The sequence below is a fragment of the Castor canadensis genome, chromosome 13 (assembly GCF_047511655.1).
Source record: "Castor canadensis chromosome 13, mCasCan1.hap1v2, whole genome shotgun sequence".
Taxonomy (NCBI): domain Eukaryota; kingdom Metazoa; phylum Chordata; class Mammalia; order Rodentia; family Castoridae; genus Castor; species Castor canadensis.
Genome location: NC_133398.1, coordinates 8,260,700 through 8,279,331, shown reverse-complemented (window position 1 = coordinate 8,279,331; position 18,632 = coordinate 8,260,700). Strand labels below are relative to the sequence as shown.

General features: G+C 41.7%; 1 protein-coding gene across 3 annotated transcripts in view; it reads left to right on the top strand.

Moving 5' to 3' along the window:
• The window catches only part of Stxbp1 (syntaxin binding protein 1), a 61,234-nt gene that overhangs the window by 19,583 nt on the left and 23,019 nt on the right, over positions 1-18,632 (top strand). For all 3 annotated transcript variants that reach the window (XM_074053144.1, XM_074053142.1, XM_074053143.1), the window contains exons 2-7: positions 6,527-6,576; positions 8,612-8,693; positions 12,694-12,770; positions 13,550-13,628; positions 14,766-14,869; positions 16,746-16,894. In XM_074053144.1, the coding sequence (XP_073909245.1) occupies positions 6,527-6,576; positions 8,612-8,693; positions 12,694-12,770; positions 13,550-13,628; positions 14,766-14,869; positions 16,746-16,894 (541 nt within the window). The remainder of the gene's footprint in view (positions 1-6,526; positions 6,577-8,611; positions 8,694-12,693; positions 12,771-13,549; positions 13,629-14,765; positions 14,870-16,745; positions 16,895-18,632) is intronic.

Here is an 18,632-nt window from a genome sequence, read left to right as displayed (position 1 = left end):
CTGCTGCCCAAGTACATAGTGGTAAATGCCCGATATCCGAGAAACACAGTCCTAACCTCAGACCATGAAGGAACTGGGTAGAATTGCAGAAATGACCTCGCTTTCTCTTATTTTCCCTTGTTTCAAAAGGTTCAGAGCCAAAAGGTTAAGGACTAGAAGAAATCTCTAAGCAAAACCTCCTGGGCCTTAGAACTTTGATTAGTAAAAAAGAAATCTCAAGCTAGATGCAGTAGAGATGAGAAACCAGAGTTCCTAGGTGGCCCTTACAGGCAGCAGATCCTCAGTTCAGTTCTAAGAGGCGTTATGGGGCTGGGAGTGTAGCTCAGGATGCAGTGAGCTGTGTGTGATGTACTGGGTTCAGTTCCTAGCACTAAACAAACAAACAAACAAACAAACAAACAAACGGAGAGCTACTTTCTTCTTTGTAAGGTTACCTAAAACATAATGTTCCTTGGGTAAAAGTTACAAAAACACACACAAGTGGGAAGATCAGTAAAAAATGTAATTAAGGTGATGGAATGACTCAAGTAGTAGAGCGTCTGCCTAGCAAGTGTGAGGCCCTGAGTTCAAACCCCAAAAAAAAAAAGGAAATCATGACAGTTTATTGCTTCTTAAAATCAACTGCTGATAATAGTTACTATGATTAGTTATGAGGTTTTTGTTTGTTTGTTTGTTTTTTGGCAGTCCTGGGGCTAGAACTCAGGGTCTCACACTTCCTAGGAAGGCACTCTTAACACTAGTTGTGTTGCTGAGGCTGGCTTTGAACTTGAGATCCTCCAGCTTCAGCTTCCTGAGTGCTGGAATTACAGGCATGTGCCATCACACATGGGTAAGGAATCTGGTTATTTGTTGCTGTATAATAAGTCCTTTTGATGTTCACATATTTATTTTTCTTTCTGCCACCTTACTAAATGTTTTAATTTTTCTCTTTTGATTTTTGCAGGTGGATATTCTGCATTTTTATACCAATGACTCACTTTGTTTTCTGGTCTTAGGTCAATTTTTGGAGCAATAGTATAATATAGTTCTGTGTGCCTGTCTGATAAAATTGCATTAAATATCCTTTACTGTCTGTGGGCCTCTGCTTGTGGTTCGGCATGACTAAATTCCTCCTGGGTAGCTGGAGGCCACTCTGTTCCCTCAGAAGGGGAACAAAGGTCCTTATGTTCAATTTTACATTTATACTTAGGATTTATATATATTGATGCTTTAGTGGCATTATTCCAAAATGAATTCATATGTTTATTGTAGATCAGAGAAATTTTAAGGTTTTTGGTGAAATACCTGTAGTTTACTATTTGAACATTTTTGTGATTTTTTAAAAAATTTATCTTTAGGTTTTTTTTTTTTTTTGCAGTACCAGGATTTGAACTCAGGGCCTTGTGCTTGCTAGGCAAGCACTCTGCCACTTGAGCCATACCTCCAACTTTTTTTTTTTTCTTGGTGGTACTGGGGTTTGAACTCAGGGCCTCACACTTGCTAGGCAGGCGCTCTACCACATGGGCCACTCCACCAGCCCTTAAACTATATTTTAAATATGTCTTTTCTTTTCTTTTTTGGCAGTAGTAGGGGTTAAACTCAGGGGTTTCCACTTGCTAGGCAGGCATTCTACCTCTAGAGCTACTCTGCCAACCCTGAACCCTGTATTTCCTTTTTTTTTTGGTGGTACTGGGGTTTGAACTCAGGGCTTCATACTTGCTAGGCAGGTGCTCTACCACTGGAGCTCCTCCAACAGCCTTGTTTTGTGTTGGGTTTCTTTTCGAGATAGGGTCTCCTGAATTATTTGCCCAGGGCTGGCTTTGAACATCAGTCCTGACATCTGCCCCCTGAGTAGCTAGGATTATAGGCATGAGCTACCAGCACCTGACTCAGCCTGGATTTTTAACATTGGTTTGTCTAACCTTAGTGCTTCTCAGGGCATTTTTTAATAAACCCCAAGGGTGAGGTGACTTTGCCTGAGAAGTCAGCATTATACCCTTATCCCACTGCAGTTCAGTCACAAGGGTGACTTTCAGTAGAACTTCCATTGTCACCCAGAATAACTCTGGAATTCTCCTTTGGATTGGGGAAAGTGGAGAGGAGTTGTGGCCTGATGTTAGACTCCCCTAATTTCCTTAGTGAAATGAAGCCTTTCTCCAGTCAGGGGAAGCCAGACTCCAGGCTTCTGTTGTGGGCATGGGATGCTTTGGTGGTAAGAGAAAATATTTGATGTGCCCAAGGTTTGGAGACTTGGGCTATACTTCTCCTTGGCTTCCAGCTCATGTAATGTTACTCAGGCTATTTGAGGTGTTTTGATGGGCCCTGGGCTTTGAGTATCTGGAATATGTCACCCTGCAAGGGCTTTGTGAGTCCCCAACTGTTAGGGTAGGGCTTTCAGAGAGTTGCAGGGATTCTAGAGCCCATATTCAGAGATTCCAGTTATAATGTTGAATGCATCTGAACTTGTGGCAGATAATCTTAGACTACCTGCTGTTCTTCTTAGGGCTGGGGAGAGTGTGCTGAGTTTAGGAGTCACACAGGACCTAGAAGATGTGGTGGACAAGGAGCTACTTTCCTACGCATTTGGCCAAGAGGGAGGCAGGACCCACCATATCTCTCCATATTATGGAGAGATGGAAGCTGTCCCTGATCTGTTGAATGTACCTAGCTCAATGGTAGAACAGACATTTGGTTGTGAATGTGTTGGGTTCACAGAACTAGACCTCCTGGGAGGACCAGCCCGAGGTCTCTCTTCACGTAAAGAGGACCTGCGAAGGAGAGGGAATGCGATAGCCAGGGATTATAAGAAAGAAAGTCGCCCTGGCTACTTGATTCTTAATGCTAAAATGGGCTCTAATCCTTGTTTCCTTTTTGGTGTTGGATTAAAAATGTAGGGCAGGGTTAGAATTGACTGTTAATAATACCCAAGACAAACATATGCTCTGAGACTGCTGGAAAGGAAAGAGCTGTAGGAAGGGTTGCAGCTGCAGTGGTTATTTATATGTCTTTAAACACTTACAGTCCTTGTTTTGATTTTCTGGTTATATTTCTGCCTTTCTCTGTCTTGAGAAAAATGGGTTGGTTTTTTTTTTTTTCAGTGTATTTAAAGTAATTATGGTGACTGGCAGTGTGGCTCAAGTGGTAGAGTGCTTTCCTAGCAAGTGTGAGGCCCTGAGTTCAAATCTCAGTACCACAAAATTTTTTTTGAAGGACTGGTGATGTAGTTCAGTGGTAGAGCCCCTGTGTTCCATCACCAGCATCATAAAAACAGCAGCAGCAACAAAATAAAGACAGAAATATTCTGTTTTCTGCTGTCATAGTAGCAAAGATTAAAGCACAATTCTCCAGGAATTATTTTATCAGTTCATATATTAATTTGGAAAATCATACAGTACTGGTGAGATGTGAGTTATGCTCTTGGAAAGTCATTTGGCAGTTTACCAGAGGCCCAGAAAATTTGCACTTTTTACCCATTGCTTCATGCCAGAAAGATCTCCTGCAATAATTCATGCAAGGAGAAGCCCTCAGCAAAACCACATTTACTGACACATAATTCTAGAGCACTTTCTTCTTTGCAGAAAGCTTGGGCCAATACTACAAGGCCCAAATTGGCAATTAAATACTAATCATAATTTTATCTCACAAAATAACATTTTGGTATATTTTTTTTCAGTTCCAAGAAAATGTCTACAACTTTGTTCTTTTTTCACTTCAAGACTTTGTGCTTGTTCCTCTCCATTTCCTAGCCTTTGGCGGGCTTCCTCCTGGTCAAATTCTTTGGAGTGGCCTTGCCTAGTGCCCTAGTGTGGAGCTGTCCACACCTGTTTTGTTTGTGTCCTACCATAGCACCTTGTTTATTTTCTTCAGAGCACTTAGGAGAAGCTGTGGCTGCTCTCTCATGAGAGCACACGCCCCCAGGAGCTTGTGTTGTCCCTCCTGATGCTTAGCACAACGACAGGCCAACTACTGAATGGGAGAGTGAATGGTGACGAGGATTCCCATATCATTATTTCTAATGGGTGCATAATATTCCATTCTAGAAATGTAACCTTACTTTTAACCACTGCTCTATTATTGGTTTTCAATTTTTCACCACACTGAAACATAAGAAATAATCAAAATGGTTATTGGAAATATTCTTGACTAAACTATGGGCTATGAGGCAGGCATTTAAAATCCTAGCTATGCACTGGTAGCTCACACCTGTAATCCTAGCTACACAGGAGGCAGAAGATCAGGAGGATCGTGGTTTGAAACCAGTCTGGGCAAACAGTTCGCAAGACCCTATCTCAAAAAAAAAAAAAAAAAAAAAAAAACCTTTACAAAAATAGGGCTGGTGGAGTGGCTCAAGGTGAATGCCCTGAGTTTAACTTCCAGCACCGCAAAAAACAAAACAATAAAATCCTAAGAAGGCTGTGGCCATGGCTTAAGTGGCAGAACACTTGCCTGGCAAGTGCAGGACCCTGAGTTTAAACCCCAGTACTGCCAAAATAAATAAATAAAAATCCTAGGAAGTGTTTTTATTAATGAAGAGAAATGAGTATGTTGGGTGAAAACAAGCGTAATATGAAATTATCTGGCATGATTTTAATCATGTAAAAGTACGTAGAAAAAGCTGATAGGCAATTACTAATATTAATTGAATATGAATTAATATGAATTTCAGTTTGACAGAACTACAAATGACCTTGAAGGGTCCACATACTCCCAAAAGGTGTCAGTTAGCCAGGGGGAAAAACACCCCTTCTCCTTCCCAAGAAATCTCCACCCTTAGGCAATAAAAAAAGCTATAAACCCGATTTCCAACCTGACTCTGTGGACCACTGGTTTCCTGGTCCAGCTGCATGACCCCATACAGCCTTTCCTTTCCCTTCTCTACAAATAAAACTTCTCTGACCTTTGCTGCTTAAGTCCACCTTTGATTTCTAAGAGTGGACCGAGGACCCTCACCACCCAAAAGTTCCTGCTTATCATCTGTGTATCAACTTTTTTTCTTTTTCTTTTTTTTTGGCAGTACTGGGTTTCAAACTTAGAGCCTCATGCTTGCTAGTGCCCTGCTCTACCACTTGAGCCACTCCACCAGCCCAAAATCAGCTTATTTATTTTTTGGGGGGTTTGAACTCTGGGCCTCATGTTTGCTAGGCAGGTGCTCTTACCACTTGAACCATTCTACCAGCCCTCCTTGATTATTTTTAAGTATACAAGGAATACATGGTATGGTCTTTCTTTTCTATTTTTTTAAAGTAATTTTCTGTTTTTCAAGTTTACTGTGGTGAGTGTATGAGGTTTTTTTAATAATTGGAAAAGAAAGTTCCTAAAAACTTCAGAACACTTTCTGAAACATTAGATTATTGAAGATGGTCAAAAGGAGAGTTAAGAGCCATAATATCCTAGACAGTGGCCTAAATGAAACACACTTGCTGATGATGACCATTAGCCTTTGAGGCATTCCAGGATTGTATTTGGCTTGGGTTTATAGTGGCAGGTTTATAGCATTTCCTGTGAAGTCTCTGTGGCTGTTGAGATACATGTGTGGCTGTGGTACAGAGACCAGGCTTACCTAAGTGGTGTGTCTCGATGTGAATGTGCTATAGATGTGCCTTTACTTGGGAAGACCTCACAGCTGCTCCTCACATCTGTTTTTGGAGCTTGAGAGTAGCTCATGTGGTCTTAGATATTGTCATAGCCTTTTATTAATTTAAGGCAATGGTTCTCAAGTCCAAAGTTACAGCTATCTTCACACGAAGACTAAGATGTCATTTGCAGTTTTCATTTTCACACTCACAAGAACATGGTGCTGCTCGAGTCACACAGATTGGCTGCAGAAGCAGATAACAGATTCATCAGTCTTCTGTGAAGCCAGACATTAAGGAGGGTTGCAAAAATGTAAAACACTGCCAGTATTCCCCCTAGGATTTCTTATTGTGGACAATATGGCTACTTTTCCTTAAAATGCTATTTATGTTAACATGCAATAAGTTTGTTGTTATTTTAAATGAATCAATAAATATTTGAAAACATTTTCAAATATTTTTTTGAAATAGAGATTAGCTATGTAGCCCAGGCTAGCCTTGAATTTATGAGCCTCCTGCCTTACTTAGTCTCCCAAGTGCTGAGTTTACAGGCATGTGCCACTTCACCTGGCTCAATTTAATTCTTACTATGGCAAATATCCATAGATGTTTACCCACATAAATAGACACTCTCTGGGGTACTTAGTTTTTAAGAATGTGAAAGATGTCTTGAGAGCAAAGTTTGAGCACTGAATAAAGGAGACAGGAAGAGGACTGTCTTTTTTTTTTTTTTTTAAGTTTGCTAATAGGTTTTATTGAATGTCTTACATGGGTGTGGGCAGGGCCTATGAGTGGTACAGGGTATCAGTGACAAAGAACTGTCTTTATGGTAGGTCCATTGTGGCTCAGTCAACAGATTGTTTGAATTGTATGACTCAAGGGAACAAGACCTAAGGGGAAATGGCCTAGTCTAATAGATAGGTGTGGAAGTCCTTAAATGATAGTAAGTTCTCTCTCTCTCTGTTCTCTTTCAGAGATCATGCATGATGTGATAAAGAAGGTCAAGAAGAAGGGGGAATGGAAGGTAAGTAAGAGGTCAATTAATGGTCCTAAAGGTTAGTTTCCATGGGAAAAATAAGAATAGGAGTAGAGTTGGAGGGAAGGAGTTAGGTTTTTGCTGCGACTAGAGGCACAAGATGCTTGCTCCTGGACTGCAGAAAAGTGACCTGCTCTATCTCTCACAGAGTCATGGTTCAGAAGTCTCTTGGTCATAAAGCTTATCATAAAGATCACCTGGTTGGGCAGCTACCAGTGGGACTCTTACCCAAACACAATCTTCCCTGGAACCTATTAGGTAAAGCAGAAGGCCCAGCGGTTCTGCTTGCCATAGGAGAGGAAGAAGAGACCCTTCTGGTTCCTTTGGTGAACACACAGCATTTCCAGGGAGCTCACATGGTTTGAAAAGCCCTCATTTGGTCTCTCCCCATCTGGCAGTAGCTACATAAGACAAGAAAAGTAAACTTGCTTGTTCATGTATCATTGAGAGCAGTGTTGGAAACCATACTGTGCATGAAGCAAGTTTTGAGACCAGGGGGACTGATAATGGCCTGAGTTCCTGGAGTGGCTGGCGCAGGAGTTATCCATGCTGTCTTCCATGCATGTTAGCATTTTAAGGGTTGCTCATTGTCGGGACCTGGGTAGCACACCGACAAGGAGAGCATGCAGTTCTACTGGTGTTTCCCCATGTGGTGGTGAAGGGTTTATTCTGGCCATTATTGTCCTCAGGTTTTCCTGATGTTGAGAGTCCATACATGTTCAAGTTCACTGGGCCTGGGAACAACAAAACTAATTGATTTTGAGGGATTTCAGAGCCTCACTCCAGCCTTATGTTTTAGCCAGCACATCCATCCTCTCCTAGAGGGGAGGTCGTCTGGTGGAAGCTCTCATGCACGTCTTTCTCTCTTACCCTTCCCATCAGAAATGGATTTGTAGACCTGGAAATTCTGAAGTATCCTCAAGGAAGCTGCCTCAGAAAATGAAACTAATGTAGCAGAAAGCTTTCTGGTCCACATCTGCACTGCTGTGTCTAGTTCTTGTTTCCTCCTTCTCAGTTTGTGTCATTAGAGGAGAAGAGAAAGACTTTGCTTTAACTGCAGATTTCCTCTCCCAACCACAGGCTAATGGGGTTAGGAAAGGTGAGCTGAACATCACAGGGCTTTAGACCAGGACTCCAATGTCTGGACAGAGGTGAACTCTGATTCCCACTTCATGTATGTGCTGAGTGAAGGTAGGAATCCTGATGATGTCAGCACTAGGTCTCGTGTGCCAGACCACTTGTGTGGACACTAGTATTCTTTTCCCTTAAGAACAGGTTATAAGCTGGATGTGGATGTACATGCCTGTAATCCCAGTACTTGGGAGCCTAAGGCAAGAGGATCACAAGTTCCAGGCTAGCCTGGGCTACATATTGAGACCCTGTCTCCAAAAAAATTAACAAAAATAACACAAATTATGCCCTGAGAAAATACTCACTAATAGGATTACCTCTGAAAGTTGGTGCTGTAGATGATTTTCTCCATTTTTCTTTTTCTTTTCTGGTTTTTTTTTTTTTTTTTTGAACCACTCCACCAGCCCTTTTTTGTGAAGGGTTTTTTGGGATAGGGTCTCGCGATCTGTTTGCCCAGGCTGGCTTTGAACCAAGATCCTCCTGATCTCTGCCTCCTGAGTAGCTAGGATTACAGGCATGAGCCACCAGTGCCTGGCTGGTTTTTTTTCTTTTTGAGACCGGATCTCGCTATGTAGCCTGTGTTGGCCTCTAACTCGCCATCCTCCTGCCTCTGCTTCCTGAGTGGTGGAGTGGATTACCACACCTGGCAGAAAATTACTTTTTTAAAGTTTATGAAATAAAGTCAAGAGAGTGCGAGCAAACACTGACTCCTACAACATTAGGTTAGGGTGTGGGAGGTTTAAACAAACATATATCTCAGCAGACTTCTGGTCCATAGGAAACATGGTTTCTTCCACATTCTGCACTTCTGGTGCTCTTTTGAAGCCTGATGCAATAAACTGATGAGAATCAGAGCAGTGCCATTGGCCCATGAACTGTCTCTTTCTCCCAGGTGCTGGTGGTGGACCAGTTAAGCATGAGGATGCTCTCCTCCTGCTGCAAGATGACGGACATCATGACTGAGGGCATAACAAGTGAGCACCGTACTCCCTGCACGGAGTCTTCTCTTTGTAGCGCTCTGTTCCTTCCTACTCGTCGTTCTCATTTGATGTTTTCTGGTTTAGTTTTTGTTTTTGTTTTTTTGGCAGTACTAGGGTTTGAATTCAGAGCTGTGTGCTGGCTAGGCAGACGTTCTACTACTTGAGCCACTCTGCCAGTCCTCATTTGACTTTAGATCCTTCCAAAAACCTGTGTGATAAGATTGTAAGCCCCTGAGAAAGACCCAGGCTACCTGTTCATCACTGGATCTCTTGCACATAACACAGTGCTAGCTACCCCTTATGGGTTAGTTAAAGGAATGCCAAAGGAAAGGTTAAATTAAGAAAAAAGATAAAAAAGAAAAAGGCAGTCTACCCAATAGAATAAAGACCTGAACACTTAACAAAAGGAGAAACCCAACATCTAAGAGTGCTGATGAACCCCAATGCCTGAGGGGAAAAAAAAAAGGAACTCAGATGGCCAGTAAATATATGAAAAGGACCCACCTTCACTAATGATGAGGGAAATGCCATTCAAAGCACAGTGAGACTCCATTATGGACTCACCAGATTAGGACATTTAAACTCTAATGCCACGTGACAGTGGGCATGTAAAAAAATGGGGACTCCAATGTGATGGACAGTCCCCAGTACAGCTACTTTGAAAAGCACTTGTCAGCATGTGGTAAAGTTGAAGGTATGCATTCCTGTGAGCCAGCACGGCTGTGGTTAGATGTGTACCCTGGACATCCTCAGGTGTGTATGCCCAAGATACAGATGCTGGAGTGCTCACTAAGCATTGCTCACAGGAACCCCAAATGGGGAGCAACCAAAACCTGCATCAAAAGTAGAATGGTTAAATAAATTGTGGTGTAGGGTCACAGCAGAATTCTTTATAGTAAGAAAAACAGATGGTCTCTGACTATTCACAGTAACATGACTGAATCTGATAAATACAATGTTGAGCAAAAGAAGCAATTTACAAAAGAGTATGTAGAGCATATTTCCATTTGTGCAAAGTTCAAAACCAGATGGCACTAAGCTGCAGTGTTTTGCTTTGTAATCCAGATGTAGGTGGCAAAACTGTAAAGAGAAGTGCCCCCCATTTAAGTGAGGACCATGGTTCTGTAGAGGGATGGGAGGGGCATGTGGGGTGAGGATGCTTCTGCGGTGCCAGTGGTTCCTTTAACTGGAGGATGCATATGCAGACACTTACATTATAGTGATTTCTGTTAATGTTTTATTCATTGTTCAGAATGTATATTTCCATTTCACAAATTGTTTTTTAAACAGTTACATCATCTGCCCAAGATCACTAACTAGTGTCACACCTGAGACTTAGGACTCAGACCTTCTGGCTCCTGTCCTATAACTGTCATTCACCTGTGTGTGGCAGCTCTACTCTCACTTGGCACTCCTTTGGGAGGGATCATGTATTTTTGTCTTTGAAATAGCATTGACTGAAAAGCAGTATCTTGGGTTGGGGGTATGTCACTCAGTGGTAGAGCAGTAGCATGCCCCAAGGCACTGGGCTTGATCCCCCAGGGTCACAACAAATAACAGACAAACAAATAAAATGTTTCAAAGGAAAAGTAATCTCTTTTTGAGGTATTATTCCAAGCAAGGAAGTTGATGCACATGTGTACCACCTTTGTTTCCCCTGGACACATCTTTGTATGATATGCGGCTCACAGACAATTGCTGGTCTTTTGTTAAAATTATTACCATAGTACAGGTAAAGGAGGAAAAATAAGGAAGGTTGAGTTTTTCATTAAACTTAATGAATTCAGTTATTTCATTTTAAAGTCTGACTGTTACTCTAAAGTTATTTCTTTCCTAGTCGGTGTTAAAATGTCCTTAAGTTGTAAAATTGCAGTCATAATGTATTGTGGATTTTCCTGTTGATTGTGGAAGTACATGATTTTTGGAGTGAACTTTCTTTCACAGAGCTAGGGATCAAACTCAGGGTCTTGAACATTTTAGGCAAGTCATCTACCGCTGAAATACATCCCCAACCCTGTTTGGAGTGATTTTTATGTCATCTGGTGACCCAAGTCAGATTTTTGTTGTTGTTGTTTGTTTTTGGGGGAAGTGGAGTTTGAACTCAGGCCTTGCTCTTGCTAGGCAGGTACTCTACTGCTTGAGCCACTTCTCCAGCCCCCAAGTCAGTTTTAAGATCAGGATTGTCTTGTTTTGAGCTTATAGTTATTTTCCTCACTGAATTTTATTATTATTACTATTATTATTATTTGAAGTACTGGAGTTTGAACTCAGGGCCTATACCTTGAGCCACTCTACCAGCCTTGTTTTTGCATGTGTGTGATGGGTTTTTTGAGATAGGGTCTCATGAACTGTTTGCCCAGGACTGGCTTTGAACTTCCTCCTGACCTCTGTCTCCTGAGTAGTTAGGATTACAGGCACGAGCCACTGGTGCCCAGCTTCCTGACTGAATTTTTTACACTAGTTCCTCTGCAGGTGACATGTGGTGTTTCACGTCTGCAGTCCAAGCCACTCTGGAGACTGAGGCAGGGGGATCACTTCATCCCAGGAGTTTGAGAACAGCTTGGGCAACATAGCAAGAACCAAAAACAGAAAAAAAAAATTGTGCCAAGAAGCACAAGGCCCTGAATTCAAACCCCAGAACTGCCAAAAAAAAAAAGAAAAAGGAGAAAGAAAAAATACACATGGGGAGAAAAGCCATATGGCATAAAGAAACTTTTAACAAAGGAGCAGCAATGCCCTTTCCCACCCCCTCCTTGCCATCCTCTTGGGTTCAGGAGGCAGCCCCCCTGTTCTCTCTTTCTTTTTTTCTTTCCCCTAAATAAATGCTTATACTATTATTACTTGATTCATCAGTGTCAGATGTTGTCTTGACTTACTGTGGTTGATGAGGATTCAGTCCCCCGCCCCCACCACATACAAATCTCTTATCTCCAAAGGTGTACTTTAGAAACGCCCTTGCAACTAGAGTGCCTATCTAGAAAGTGTGAGGCCCTGAGTTCAAACTCCAGCACTGCTCAAAAAAAAAAAAAATGCCCTTAACTTAGCAAAATTAAAAAGTTGAATCCCTAAAACATTTTTTGAGTAAATATTAGTAGCCGATGAGATTTAAAACTCTACAATCCCTGGTAAAGTAGATGGTTGCAGGATTAATTTGAATGTTATTGGGAGTGATGATGTTTATAAATGTTACAGGAGATATTTGAACTCAGGACTTTACACTTAGCTAGGCAGGCACTCTCCCACTACAAGAGATACTTCTGAAGTGCTGCCTTGATTTACTTAAGCCATCTGCATAAGCAGAATAGCATGCATGTTCCTCCATGCCAGAGGACAGGGTGGCATGGATATCACACTCTAAGCTTTATCAGGTGACTAGTGACATGCTCCCAAAAGCTGTTCTTTTCAGGTGAAGTAGCTGATAGGGAATAAGCAAAGAAGGAACTAAACAAATCAAAAGCCTGTGGCTTACTTTAATAGGATAGGAGGTTTTGTCTTTGAACCATTAAAAGGAGCACTATTTATTACACAAAGGATATATTTGGAATGTCTTTGCTTGATGTGCAGAGGAAAATGATAACTGGATAACTATCCAGTTATTGATAAATAAACCCAACATAGAAATTCTAAGGACTTGAGGTTATTTAGGACCGATGAGAAGAAGCTGAAGGAAGAGGCACAGGAATCATTCTTGATAGAATGAAGCAGCCTTTTCCATTTCCTTTCAGAACAGATCAAGTAATGTATTTAAGCTGAAAAGGGAAGTGGGAAGTATCTGCAGTGGCCAGATTTCAGATTTTCTAACATCACGGGCATAGTGAATGTGGACTTCACTCCTGGAGAAGTGGTACATTAAGGAAAGGATGAGTGGTTCTGTTCCTTCCCCTCACTGTAGACTTCTATCTGTGCCAGTCTGAAGGGGACCTGTCTAGATTGATTCTAGTTTAGTGGTCAACAGTCATGTTTCTTATCCACTGTGGGCTGTTTTGTTGTCTAGTTGTGGAAGACATCAACAAGCGCAGAGAGCCGCTCCCCAGCCTGGAGGCCGTGTATCTCATCACTCCATCTGAGAAGGTAAATCCCCCAATGGATAAAAGCTTCGGCTTTGGTTAGACGTGCTGGGCTTGGGATCCCTGTGGCACAAACACATGACATTTCTAGGTTAAGCACGCATTTAATACACTGCTCTGTTTAGGTGAGGGAGCCTTTGGGCCACGAGAAGCGAAATACACCAGCTATGCAGAAAGCCAGAGCTGTGTCCAGAGGCCCTGAGCATTCCAGTTTTCCCCCTTATGCTCCCTCCCCAGGCAGGAAATCCACCTCCAGGCTTTGGTATTTCATGTTTTCAGGTTTATTTCATCAATATCCAGTTAGTGCTCAAATTTGTCTGTTTTATAATTTGGGGGATTGGCTTAAACCAGCATCCAAACAAGGTCCATTTCTTTGCTTTTGCTGATAGTTGTCTTAATGTATATTTAAAAATTCCTGTCACACTTTCTTTTCAATTTTGAAAACTGCCTTACATATGAGTTTCTTCAGATACAACTATACTGTGAGAATTTCATCAGCACAAATCTCCTGGAAGGTTCTAACCAGTTTTGTGGATTTCTCCTTGGGAACCCAAGTTACAAGTGACTGACACTCATTCTAGAATGAGCCAGACTCCAAGGCGATCCTAATTTTACGTGCTCAGAACTTGATATAGCTGCACATCAGCATTATAAGTATACATCAGAACCCCTGCTATTTTGTGCAGTTGTGAGCCTGAGCAGCTAGAATTTAACTTGGTTCAGATACCAGTTCCATTTGCTTCTCTAATGGGATTTAGTGCCCTTTTTTGTTCCTGTCCACAGTCTGTCCACTCTCTCATCAGTGATTTTAAGGACCCACCGACTGCTAAATATCGGGCTGCACATGTGTTCTTCACCGACTGTAAGTACATAGCCCACCAGGCTAGGTTAGCATTTCTGCACAGCTCAGCTGAATCCAAACCAAGTCAGGTCAATAGGGAAGAAATGGGTTATTTGCCATGGTTGATCTTTTATTTTCTCTTCAGGAAAGGTAAATTGTATAGAGATAAAAATAAACACACATACAAATACAAACCTACCAGATCATGTAGTTCTTCCTGATGAAAAATAGCTCACCAGGCATCTCTGCTAAGGACAATAGGCTTCCTGCTAAGAACAATTTTTCTGAGACTACCCTTGGTGACTCATTGTACAGATGTCCAGATGTCTCTATAATCTGTAGTGTATTTCCATTTGGTTTTTAACTCTATAGATTCTAATCCAGTGGTCTTTATATTACACAAAACTTGCACCATTGCCATGGAGTTGGTTTTCTTATTTTGTGTAGTTTATGCATGGATCCTAGTGGAAAAGAGATGAGAGATGAGTAGCTACAGAGTTCAAAACAATGAGGTTTTACCAGGTGTTCTTGTCTCTAAGGAAAACCCCCAACAAGTCACCACTGAGAAAATGGAAAGGGTATAGCAAAGAATAATCTTTTGATTATTTGAATATGAGTAACAAAGGAAGCAAGAAGATAGCATTAATGATAGGAAAGCAGTAATATGCATTTCTGGGCACCTGAAGCCATTTGTCTGACCTGTGAGAGTTTCAAGAATTATGGTTGCTGATCAAGGGAGCCTCTTGTGCTAGTGGGTTCCTTAGAAGTTCCTGAAATGCCTGCATCACATTTCCAACTGGTTTTATTTTTCTTTCTTATTTTATTTATCATAAACATGTGAGATGTGTAGTGCTTATTTCTTTGTCTGTGTTAATTTTAATCACTCTGTTTTCCTTCCTTTCCTTTGTATGGGAAAAGAGTTTTTATTGGCTCTCAGTGTCTCAGTCAATTGCTATTTGTTTCTCTATGATGTTTTAAGAGTCTTTCAGTCCTTGTGAAGCATTCCTTTATATCCAAGAGGTACTGGATATTTTATAATGTGAAGAACTTTCTAGGTGCCCTTTAAAAATTTGAATTAAGGATGCCCTGGATATGTGCAGCTGTTAAATGAACCAGCAGGTGAACAGGAAACTAGACTGTCTTTTGTTATTCTTGCAGCATGTCCAGATGCCCTGTTTAATGAGTTGGTAAAATCTCGAGCAGCCAAAGTCATCAAAACGCTGACAGAAATCAACATTGCATTTCTCCCATATGAATCCCAGGTGAGGCTGGATAGGGAATACACAGAAGATCTGCATCCTAGTTATTCTATCAGGAACTCTGAGAAGGGGGGGCAGGCAATAAAAAGAGACTTGCCAAATGGTGTACGTGGGTGTTTATTTAATGGAAATGGTTTTTGGTAGCCACCTGTCCAATGCCCTCATCTTGCTTGCCAACTATTTCTTTTTGTTCACCATTATGCCTCTCTTTGCATGCATTTCATCTTTGCTCAGTGTTCACTTCTCCAGGCTGACTCCTTGAATAACCCAAAGTAGCCAATTTTAAAAGAGTATGGAAGGAGAAGAGGGGAAGGGATCACAGCATCCCATCTGCTTGAAGGAGACTGTTTTTATTGGCAATCACCCCAGCTCATCACGTGCTAAGAGAGCAGATGGTCACCTCCGTCATTAGCTGTTAACACTTCGTGCACCAAAGACCATGGCAGCAAACTTCTCCACTTGGAAAAAAAATAAGGTTTCTAAATCTGTCAAGGTGAAGCTGATTGTAAAAGAATTTACAAAATTTATCTTAATATTTTTAAGACTTTAAAAATTGTCTTCTCCTAGTAAACAGGGAATCAGAAACAATAGGACTTTTTTGTGCTTTTTGGCCATAAAGGATGACTGTGTCATATTGGGTCTTTCAGATGAGCTTCTAGAACCAGAGAGCAATCTATTCTTAGAAGAGAAATGGAAAAGATACAGTGTGAACATGTATCTTCCTTCTCACGTGGCTTGACACCTATTTCCTGTTTCTCATGTCAATCCCATCACCACTTGAATTAAATCCAGCTTTAGCATATGCAACCATATTATATTTCAGAATTTTAAGAAAGTAATAAACCCTTTAAAAATAATTTTTTAAGGAAATGAAAGTAGTTTATATAAATGAGAACTTTAGAAAATACTAATAGCTGGTAGACTCAGTAAGTCAGTAAGAAATTTTAGGGCTAGAGTCATGATTCAAATGGTAGAATGCCTATCTAGTAAGCATGAGGCCCTTTCAAACTCCAATACTGCCCAAAAAAAGGCAAAAGAAATTTTAAACTTCCAGAATTCTTTTCTCTCTCTCTCTCTCTCTCTCTCTCTCTGTCTGTCTCTCTCTCTCTCTCTCTCTCTCACACACACACACACACACACACACACACACGGGGACACACACACACACACATATGTGGGTGTGGGAGAGAGAGAAGATGGAGGAGGAGGAAGAGAAGGAGAAGAAAAAAAATACTTAGAACATTTTACTGAGAACAGGATATTATTAAACCTAAAAGAGCTCTTTTATTTGTCCATAGTCATGGCATAATTTCCAGCTCATCCCTTGTTTGTTAAAGGCAAAAACTCTTTTCCTTGTACAAGCACAAAGAAAAAAATTACTATTTTTTTAAAAAGCAAACTTACTGACTTTAGATCTTACACCCCTTTTTTTCTTGGCCTCATCATTCATCAGACACCCTAGGCAGACACCTGCTGAGGTCCTTGGCACCGCTCTCCTTCCAGGTGGAAACTCCTTGCTGGAGATAAACGCCTCACCTTCTTCAAGCCCTTGCTCATATTAGTCCAAGGGCACCCTCCACCATCACCACATCCAGCTCACCTGAGCTTTCTTTCTCTGCTGTTATTTCCTCACGTATTTATCAAGTTCTCAATACCATACAATTTACTTTGAACTCTGTTTGAAGTCTACCTCCCTCTACTAGATTTCAAACTCTTTGGAGATCGAGATGTTTTGGTCACTAGTTGTTCCCATGTGTTTAGTGTAGTGCCTGGCACTGGAATAAATGAAATCATGTCCTGTAGACGCACACCAGGGTGGAGGAAACTCAACAGCTCGCCATTCTGGACATACACATGTATGTTGTTTCCTCCTCCTCAGGTGTATTCCTTGGACTCTGCTGACTCTTTCCAAAGCTTCTACAGTCCCCACAAGGCGCAGATGAAGAACCCCATACTGGAACGTCTGGCAGAGCAGATTGCAACCTTATGTGCCACCCTGAAGGAGTACCCAGCTGTGCGGTATCGAGGGTAAGACAGCATGCCAGTCTGTGAAAGGGATCCTGAATGTCCCCTGAGCCTAGAGCTTTCCCAAGTGTCTCTGGTTTTAAAGTTCTCTTGGCAGTCGTCTCAAGAGCATCAAGGTTTGCTAGATATGAGGCTGGAGGCATGACTCAAACAGTAGAGTGCCTTCCTAGCAAAGTGCGGAGCCCCAAGTTCAAACCCCAGTATCGCCAAAAAGAAAACTTTTGGGTATGTTAGTTCACATTTGTAATTCCAACACTTGGAAAGCTGAAGCAGGAGCATCACAAATTCGAGATCATCCTGTGCTACATAACATATTCCAGGCCAGTTTGAGCTACATAGCCAGACCCTGTCTCAGAAAAAGAAAAAAATAAAGATTTAAGCATTTCTCATTTAAGATTATTCTTCTAATGATGTTACTCTTTAATCTTATTTTTATTGTGAAATATACATAGTACATATAGAAAAGAACATTACATACATATATGGGTTTTTGAGAGTAGGATACAATACAGAGAGAATAATTCTCCAAAGGACACGGTCTTCAGATTTTATGAAGTCATTCATTTATCACTTGCATGCTGCATAAAGACACAGCTTCTACCTTCAGAAGTTCAGACCTGGGAGGATAGGAAGGATGGATACTAACATACGTGTGCATAGGATGTGCACACCTACAGTACAGCCCTGCAAGGCCAAGGCAAGGCAAGTGCTTGGAAGGGTCTCAGGCTAGAGGTGATATCTGAGCCAGGTTTTGAAGAACAGATCAGATCTCAGTAGACAGATGAAGGGAGTGAGGGCATTGCGTGTGTTCAGTTGGCTCTTGCCTTCGGTATAAGCTAAAGCTCTGGTGAAGCACAATGCAAGTGTGGGAGGATCAGTAGTCTGGCACAGTGCCTGTGTAGGTCAGGGAGGCAGGAGGAAGCTGTTCCTGGAGGCCTGAAAAGCTAGGTTTGGGATTATGCTCCTCAGTGGTTTTAACTGGGGAATGTCCAGGGACAGAGAGCAAACACAGTGTCATGCAAGCATGAAGATGAGAAGCCGGGAAGGAGAGGCAATGCTGGGGCCTCTGCAAGAGGAGCAGAGGGCCTGGGCTTGGAGTGATGAGAGCAGGAGATACAGGCAAGTACAGATTCTGATGCAGCACTAGTGTGCTGGGTGTGGAGCAGTGATTGCTGAGGAATTGAGTTGAGGTGACCGAGAGCTTCATGGTCCCAAGGAGACTGCATTGCCTTGTCTGCTGGAACTCAGGCCATAAAAAACCACCTTATTGCTACCCCAGCACCTGGCTTCCCTCATTGTTGACACTCACTGACAAAAGCCTGGTGGAAGGTAAGAAAAGGGGCCGTGGTTATCTTTCCTGACCAAGTTGCTGCTATGGGGTAAAGGTTGGCATGGTGGTGCACTGTAGCCACGCCACTCACAAGACCCGAGGGAATTTGAATGGAAGGAGGTAAGAATGATCAAGGTCTGGCCAGATGTCGTGGTCATGGGAAAAGGAATGGTCAGGGCTCTCTATTGAAATGTGATTGTTTATTTTATCTGAAGCTGCTTAGAAAGACTATTTTTGCTTCTACTTACTTAGATAGTTTAGAAAAAAGAAGGAACAAAAAATCACTTATTTATGTTCTAGGCAGTGGGCTGAGTATTTTACCTTTTCCTTTTTAGTTATAAATGTAATGTATGGATTAAAAAAAAAAAAAGATCTGAGATAAGCTATTGCCAGCTTAGACTGACCTTGAAC